General features: G+C 42.2%; 1 protein-coding gene across 3 annotated transcripts in view; it reads right to left on the bottom strand.

Annotated features, from left to right (window-relative positions):
• Positions 1-2,276: 2,276 nt before the first annotated feature.
• The window catches only part of BCL9 (B-cell CLL/lymphoma 9), an 89,211-nt gene continuing 82,728 nt past the window's right edge, over positions 2,277-8,759 (bottom strand). For all 3 annotated transcript variants that reach the window (XM_019525693.1, XM_019525691.1, XM_019525692.1), the window contains 2 exons: positions 7,608-7,868; positions 2,277-5,943 (listed from right to left, as the gene is read on the bottom strand). In XM_019525693.1, the coding sequence (XP_019381238.1) occupies positions 4,826-5,943; positions 7,608-7,868 (1,379 nt within the window). In that variant the 3' untranslated portion in view covers positions 2,277-4,825. The remainder of the gene's footprint in view (positions 5,944-7,607; positions 7,869-8,759) is intronic.

Genomic DNA, 8,759 nt, shown 5'->3' on the forward strand with positions numbered 1-8,759 from the left:
TAAACCCAAGTTAATTGGGCTAGCCAACACAACAGCTTAACATAACCTGTTTATTTGTAGTATAGATATACCCCTACAGACTACGCAATGGACATCCTAGCATAAACAAAAAGCAACTAATGCAACCGAATCCCATAAATAAACACCTTCCAATCTTAAGGAGAAACAATTCTGGGAAGTAAAGTTCTGATGTCAGTTTAAATCTTGAACAATATAATAAAGAACACTGAGAGTTGCTTCTCACCAAGAACTGGTTCTTATACCAAGACACTTCTGATGAACCTCGCCTACAACTTGGTGCTCAAATGCTGGCCGTTGGAAGAGTAAGTGGCCAATGAATAGGTTGCACTTGGCAGGAGCCCTGCCATAGAAAGTATTAGTGGATCTTTTTTAAAGACATTCCAGCTGTTTAACATGCAGTGAGCTATGCAAGGTGATGAATTGTCACATTTCTTAACACTACAGTTAGTTACACAAATACTTGGAAATTATCTAAACTGGCTGGCTTTAAACCTGTGGGATCTTCTCAAGTAAAACTTCCTTATTGGGAAGAGAATGAAGAGAATAGACAGCCATGAAAGATTTGGGGGGGGGGGAGTTGGCGGTTTTTTATTTGACTAGTAGCTGCTGTTGAATTGATGGAGTAGATCACCATATGCTACTAAACCAGAGATGTATCCAGCTTTAGCCATCATTGTTCCAGAAATACCAAACAAGTTCAGAGCAGTAGGATATAGTGTAATTAATTGTCTGCTGGTATTACATGGCAAGGAACATTTAGGTTGAAGGTATTTGAAGGGACTTGAAGGTATTAAAAATTGTGGAGTGTTGTCGAAACTAGAAGCCAGGCATACCTTTTTATCCTGTTAGAAAAAGAGAACAAGCCCAATCTTGATAAAATGAACACAAGCAGCACCAATAAATGAAGTTGTTTACAGCATATTTGGGATATGTAGTCCTGAGTGCCTAAGCAGTTCACAACAGATGCTAAACTAAAGAGGTCTAGTTTTTCTATCAAATTAGAAGCACAGATGTGGAAATCTAAATTCATGCCCAACCATGAGGCTCACACACAGATGCTACTCAGGCAGTAACCCATCTCACTACCTTTCAAGATCCCACACAAAATCAGATCCCAGAAGTCTGAGAAATGTGGCAAGTCTTCTTCTGAAATGTCAGCCTTGAAAGATATCATCCTGTCCTGCCTTTCCTCTGAAAAGTTACTTACTGAATACTATTAGAAGCCCATCACTAAACTAGCAAAACTAGCTAGTTAGTTAATCGATCCTCATTTGCACTGCTTTTGAGTTGATGCTCCATAGCATGACCCATGACCCCAGAATGACTGCCGATTCACTTTACAGATGAAGTGTTTTCAATGCCAAAGTGTACCACTTCCGACAGATTCCAAGAATTTCAACTTTCTGATTTTGCACAAGTTACCTTTAGTTTCCAATGCACCATCTGCTGGCTTCCATTTGTGTCTTTTTACATTTGAGCTGCAGCACAGCCATTTGGCATGGGAACATATGAACACCAGAATATCTTTTCCAATTTCACTAGAGAGGAAGAGCAGCCAAGCTACTTCGTTCTTTCAAACAAACAACACAGGAGGGGGATTTGAAATTTTTTTTAAAATGGGACTGAATACAAAAACTAGAAGTGGGTCCCTCTTTACCATCTTCAACTGCACCTTAACTACCAGAGCTGAGTCGGCAGGGGACCCCTGGTTACAAGGTGGAGAAAACAGAACCAGATGTACAGATCCCAAAGCAAACATGCAAGGCGAGTATCAAGAAAATCCCTTCATTTGTAAAGTGAACCTAGAATGGGACCATTGAGAGAAACAAGGAAGCCCAGTCTGTATTCCAAAGATTTTCTCTCTCACTTGAGCATAAGAGTCCAATTTTGCAAAGGGGAATAACTCTTCCAAAGGCAGTGGATTTTCCCCAATGTAAAAAAAAAAAAAAAAATGTTAGCAAGATGACAACCAGGTCCTGAAATTTTGCAGTTTTGAAACCTGTATTTTTTTTAACCCTCAATATGCAAACCTTTAATACATGCTGATTTTCTCCAGTTCTGTTACCCCTTTCTGACTATTCTTCAACTACTATGAACCCCACCAGGGTCCGCTTTGAAGCTGTGCATTCTCTCTGCTCCCCCACCCCAGCTACAGCGGATCACCCTGACTTCTCAAAGGTTCTTCTATTCAAGTTGCATCAATGGGGACAGCAGCACTGTGGAAGATTGTAAACAAACTCCAGGGTATTTCTAAATGAAACAAAAAGGTTACTTTATTCAACAATATAAAAATAAGATTCAGAAGTCATATTGCAAGAGTATTAACACTTAAAAAGGTTGCACTATGACACTTTCCATGCAAGTTCCTCAAAGGGATGCTATACAGCCATTTAAAAATGGTACTCTGTATTGTATTAACAAAATTCAAGGTGTCACTGGTAGCTCTCACTTAAACCTTGACAAACCTAAGCTGCAAGCACCCTGCTCTCTCTGCTAGAGGGAGCCATCACAACATATACTATATTTTGTCAACAGAACCATTCCCACCAGAAACAGTTTCAAATTTAGTGACAGCACAAAGGTGAATTTTGAAAGAGCCAATATACTTTCATGGATGCGTGCATGCAAAGGTACACATGTTACTTATTCTGTTACATCCACAGTATTAAGTGACTAAAAATCAGTGAACTGCTATGGACAGCAATTTTTTCCAGCACATTAAAAGTCACTTAACTTTCAAGAAATTTGGTTAACAAGTCAAAAGCCATTTGTCCTCCACAGCAAATTACAAGTTTTGACAAACTAACCCTTAACTACTTATTGAAATAGTTTTGACACAATGGTAGCAGGAAGAAGGAACAAATTAAAACTGTTACTGAACTAGCCATGTTGAAGGAGCAGACACAAAACACCATGTTTCAAGCAAAGAGCCACAGAACAACATTGTATCTTTAAGGTCCTCTGCACAACACTTCTCAGTCTCCAGAGCTCTGTGAATGAATCCAAACTCATAATCAGTATTTTAGTACCTAGTCTTCCCCCCCCACCACCCCACCCATGCATGCAACTGTAAACTGATTGTTGAAATTCTCAGGAGGTTTGACAAAACAGACAGCGGATTAAGGAGCGATCAATGAAACAGCAGCATGGCAACAATTTACCCAGCAGGGTTGTCTAGATAAAAAATCTGTTCACTGAGGATTTATCTATTACCTTTGTCATTTAAGCTCACTTGTTCCCCCTTTACCTCAGCCTCTAACCCATAAGTCAGAGACCTCAACTCACTCAGGACCACTTAGCGTGACAAAGAAACCATGTATTGTGCTTCAGTTAGAAAGGTTGGCAGTGAAGACAGAGAAACTGCCAGTGTCATGCCTTCATACTGTTGCGACAGATTGGAGATAGCTGCCTTGGATTGCAACAAGAACCACTGTCCCAGAAGGCCCTCAAATGCTGAAGGAGGCTGTGGACAGCATCTCTAGGATCTGCCCCTTTGAAGGAAGGGCTAAACTCCAAGAAAAACAAGTTCTACTCAGTCCAGGGGGAAGTGTACAGCGGAAGTGACTTGAGAGGGGGGCACAGTCACCTACAAAGCAGCTCCAAAAACCTACAAAAGCAAGTCCCATCTAACCTCAAGCATGATTGCAGTCATAAAGAGGAACAAGCAACAAGATGGCCAGTCACCTGAAGTACACAGGACACTGCTGGATTGGATAAAAAAGACAGTTCATTTTTGTAAGAAACAATATATTTTATTTTTCTGACACCACAGCCCTGGCGAGTGGTTTTGTACCAAATTTAATGGAGGTTACACAGAACGTTTTACGCTGGGGAGGAAAAAAAAATAACCACAAAAAAAAAAAAAATCCTGGATAACTTTTAGTGTCTGTTCCACTCCCACATTAATAAAATCACTTGGGGTTTCTAAGAAAAGGAGAATAGGAAACAGTGAGAGAGACTACTGTGGGATGTAACAGCGTCCAAGTCCAGCCCCTTCCTGAAAGTGGGAAAACTGCCCACAAGGAGAGGCTCTCCTAGATTTACTCCCCAAAATAACACAATGTATTGCAGCTGCCATAGGAGGAGACAGAAGGGGACGGAGAGAGAAGCCTATTTAATAAGGAGTGGGAGGGAGAGACAGAAGGTGCTGGACAGCACTCCATAATTTGAAAAATATGTCCTTAACTTATTATTTATTTCTCTTAAAAGATTCCCCTCACTGAACTTAAGTTCCTTTTTGTGCTTTTCATTAATACTCTGCTCTGAGGTCGTAGTTTGGTTTTCTATACATTGGAGTTGAAGGAAAATAGTCCGAAGTTCTGAAGATGGATTCTCCACCTAAAGTAAACAGCCTAGAATCCCATTCTCCTCTCACCCCAAAGACTAAAGTCTCTGCTAAAATCCCTTTTACAATATAGTACAGTACACAAAAAAAACCCCAAAAAATAACCAAGAGTCCTGGGAGAAGCCAGTCCAAAGGACGTAAACATACAGAGAATGGTGCAACTTGTGACAAATGGCAATTCTCAAAATACAGCTACAGATTCTCAAAGCAGGTGCCATCACGGGATACCCAAGTCCACAAAAATAATTTTTAAAAAATAAATCTTAAAAAAAAAACAACCTGTTAAAATGATTTTTTTTTTCAGGTAATTCCATACATTCGAAATTTCCCCAAAGTGTCCTCTGGTCTCTTTTCACCTATTGCATGGCCAAACTGTACTCCTGAAGCTCCCAAGAAAGCCCTCAGGACGTGGAATCTCATCTTGACAAGGATGTGAACATCCAGTCTTAGGGTAGCAGCTTAAAACATCATGTTCCCTGGATTTCCAGGGCCTTGGCTAAATCCTCCCATTCCAACATCAGCAGCCATACCTCGGGGTCTCATCTGGGGGGGAATCATGATGTTCTGTTGGGGTCCCATCATGCCCTGCATTGACATCATCATGCCGGGTGAGCCTACAGGGCCTGGATGACTATATAACCCAGCAGGGGCTCGGTCCTTGCCTGGAATCATGCCCACTGCAGCCACTGGATTACTCATAAGTGTGGGCTGGCCAGGCATTGCCGTTTGTGCTGGTGACATCATCCGATGATGAGGTCCCATCATCCCTTGCTGTAGAAAGGCAGGAGGTCTCATTGGGTTATGGCCTGGCATGGACGGAGATGTTCCAAGGGGGATGTCAGAAGTTCCCACTGGCCCCGGACCTCCCATGCCAGGTAATGTTAGTCCCATTCTTGGAGTCTGCTCTCCTATCATTCCCTGCATGTGCGAGAATCCAGGCCCGGGGCCCTGAGGCTGCTTGCGACCTGGACCTTCCCCGCGAGGGAAATACTGCAGTGTCTGGCTAGGCTTCTCTGATGGAATAATCCGGGACAGGTCAAACTCTGGTATTCCAGTGGCTCCAGGGCGGATCACCTCCTGCAGCTCTGGATCAGTGAAAACCGAAGGCATGTTGTTTCCAAGAACCGTGAAGGAGTCTGGACCACCAGGGCCTCCTGTCTTGCAAAGTGCTGGATCCGTTGAACTTTGGGGCAGGTTGGTGGGACGCCCAAGAGGTCCTTCTCCGTGGAAGCCCATTCCAGCTGGGAAGTTGCCTTGCCCTCCACTGGGGCCATTGTGTGGGAATGGCACCTGCTGTGGAGGGGACTGTACTGAAGGAAACCCCTGCGGGAAGCCCAGGCGTCCTTGAGGTACCATTGGAGGATCTTGGGAACTGTGCCCCATCATCGGATTGTGTGACATCAAGCCAGGTCCCACAGGGACCCCATGAGGAGGTATATTGGGTCCCATTGCATTTGGAGAGGGCATCTGATTATTATGGGAAAGAGGTTGGGTCATTCCCATTGGGCTAAGGGTTGGCATTGAACCCACTGAGTTCGGACCTGAAATTCGAGGATTCTGAGAGTTAATGCCCATTCCTAAAGGAAAAAACACAGAAAAGGAAAAGAAAAACATTTAGAGCTGAGATAGTAAATAAAGACACAAGAACTTTCTGTAAAATTCCTAGGCACCATTTCAACAAACAAAAAAAACGCAAAAAACACAGGGCTAGAGAAAATGCCAGAATAGCAACATTGCTAAATGCAAATTTATTTAACTACAAAAATACAGGTTTGCCATAAGCATCACTAAATCTCCCCTCATACACACAGCACCCCATCACTTTGATAGAACCCTGCTCTCAAAGCAGAATCTAAATCCAATTTATTCCTTCAGTTTTGTCAAAGCTGCCAATAAAGGGTCAATCAGTGACAAATGGGTGTAATACTTTGTCAACATACACAGGCATTTGTCCACTGAAAGGTGACCGAACATCCCTTTCCAAACATACATGATAGACAGTTGTCTTACCATAATTAAAGCTAACTGAATAATATTGGTCATGTGTATTATTATTAGTAGATCATACATGCTTAAAGTTGTCATCAAGTATCTATTCAACTAGTCAATTCTTCTTTAGATACTTCATCACCTCTAATCGTTGTTTTCCCAGGCTAATGGTGAACCAGTGACAAATAGGTGAACTCTCCATATATCCACTACAAGTTCATTACCTTGTCCTGGGATATCCAGTCAGCATCTTTTTCAATTTTGTTAGCTGGGTGCTTTTTAAATTTAAAAAAGCCCCACTTCAATATTATACTTGAGTGTAACTCTTGACCAGTAAGAGGCAAGATCACAAATATAAATACATTCATCCATTATACAACAAGTCTACAACCCCAGGGGACAAAAAGTTCCTCCCCTTCTTCCCTAATCCCTGTGCAAGGAACAAAATAACTTTCCCTTTCTCTGGCAGTCCAGACAGTCACCGCACTGCATTCCTTGTGCAAGAAGGTGCATGTCCTTGGGAAGCACTCCAACCTTCTCTTCTCTAATAGTAGCTGTATACAGAAAACAGATGAAGAGGAAGAATAGATGGTCCTGTGTCTATGGAAATTGATGGAACTTCTTTAACATGGGGTAAAGCCAGCAGAACAATCTTTTCCCAGCTAGCACACTGTGGGCACATCGACGCATTCATTAAATGAACGGTGCCTACTGCACATTAAATTTAGTACTTGCAGAAGGAAGTACTAAATAAATGCGCAGTAGGCTTCCCTACATTACATTAACTCAATCAAATGCCTTTTTCATGACAGTTAATGTGCAGTAGACTAATACTACTGCACATTAGTATAACACAGTTTTTGCTGCGATGCTGTACAGCACAGACAATCAGTCTACTGCGTATTAAGTGTCTCATGCAGGCACGCCCTGGATGTCTAATCCCAGAAACTTCTTCACACCAGCTGTCCTCATTAAACATAGGTTCTCCCACTGATTTCAGTACCTACCTCACCATAGAAAAGGTTTACAGACACTGCTGGGATACATTATGCAAAAAAGAAAAAAAATCTGGTTGCAAAAAGATAATTCCAGTAACTCCAGTCTGTGAATTTACTCTTCCTCCTCAAAAGCATTTCATGGTGACACTCTTCAAAGCAACCTGTATTAATCGTCCTTCCCACCTGGTACAGCTTCTAAGAATGCTCCCCTATGCTACCTGACAGCATTTGCTTATGCTGCCTCTGTTTCTTACCTGGTACATTGTTCATCGATGGCAAGTTTGGGGAACGTGCTGGAGGGGAGTCATCATCTGAACTGGCCACAGTCTTGATGGCATCGTGGTAAAGCGGTGTAGAGCTGGGCATGGCAAACTTGGACATCCTGGACATCATGATAGAGAGGGGATTCTGGGAGAGGGTGGGTTCGGGAGGCATTGTATAGGGGCTGCTAGAGGGAAGATTTCCAGGGAGTGTCACAGGAGCAGACTGGCTGACAGTGGAAGGAGGTGGACCACCTGAAAAAAAACAAAACAAAAAAAACCAAAAAACCCCATCTAGTCATTTTTCTTTGGAATAATTTGTTTGCTGCTTTGTTTTTTTTAAATCCTCTCCTGGAATCTCACTAAGTACAAGAAACCCAATGGCTTTCAAGAAAGGTACCAGTATGGTGAGATCTAATCTGAAATTCCCACTGATTCTGATCTAGGAGATCTCTCCAAGGATGGTGCCTTGCACACACTACAAGAAAAAAATCCAGAAGTGCAGTTAACTAGTTGAAAAATTTTCCCAAATGCCAGCTGCAATTCCTAGTTCAATTCTTTTCCTTTTCCTTCAGGATATGCCCCAAGTGTAAGCAAAGACAGTGGCCAAGAGACAGACTTAGTGGTCAGTGCAGCACAGGCATTCTTGCAGATTCTGGACAGTCATTAGATGCTAAAAGTAAAAATTTCCTATTTTGATTTAAGCTTCATTCTTTCACATCAAAAGCTCATTTCAGTGACAGTCCCAAGGAGTTAATCTGCTCTTATTAGTTTCATACAATCCCCTTCCTCTGTCAAAAACCAGAAACAGTTTTATGCCTTTCCCAACTCCATGTCCCTTCACCAACACACTTCCATCTGCTTAGGCCAATTCTGAAGCATGAGGGCCTAATTAAAATAAGTGTTATGACACAAGCAAAATGCACCACAAAACAGAAACAAGGAAAAAAACATGCAAAAACATGCACCATCATAGAAAGTCTGCTCTTGGATAAGATCCCAAGGCACAAAGTGTGGACACAGACTAATGCCTGACTCAAGCTTCAGTTATCTGAACCAAAAACATGCAAACTGAACAGCCAGCCTCAGACACCACTATCAGCAAACAGTCCAGATTCCACGCTCCAATGCCATGAGGTATATGGC

Source organism: Gavialis gangeticus, unplaced genomic scaffold, assembly GCF_001723915.1.
Source record: "Gavialis gangeticus isolate Ggan-Ray unplaced genomic scaffold, GavGan_comp1, whole genome shotgun sequence".
NCBI lineage: Eukaryota > Metazoa > Chordata > Crocodylia > Gavialidae > Gavialis > Gavialis gangeticus.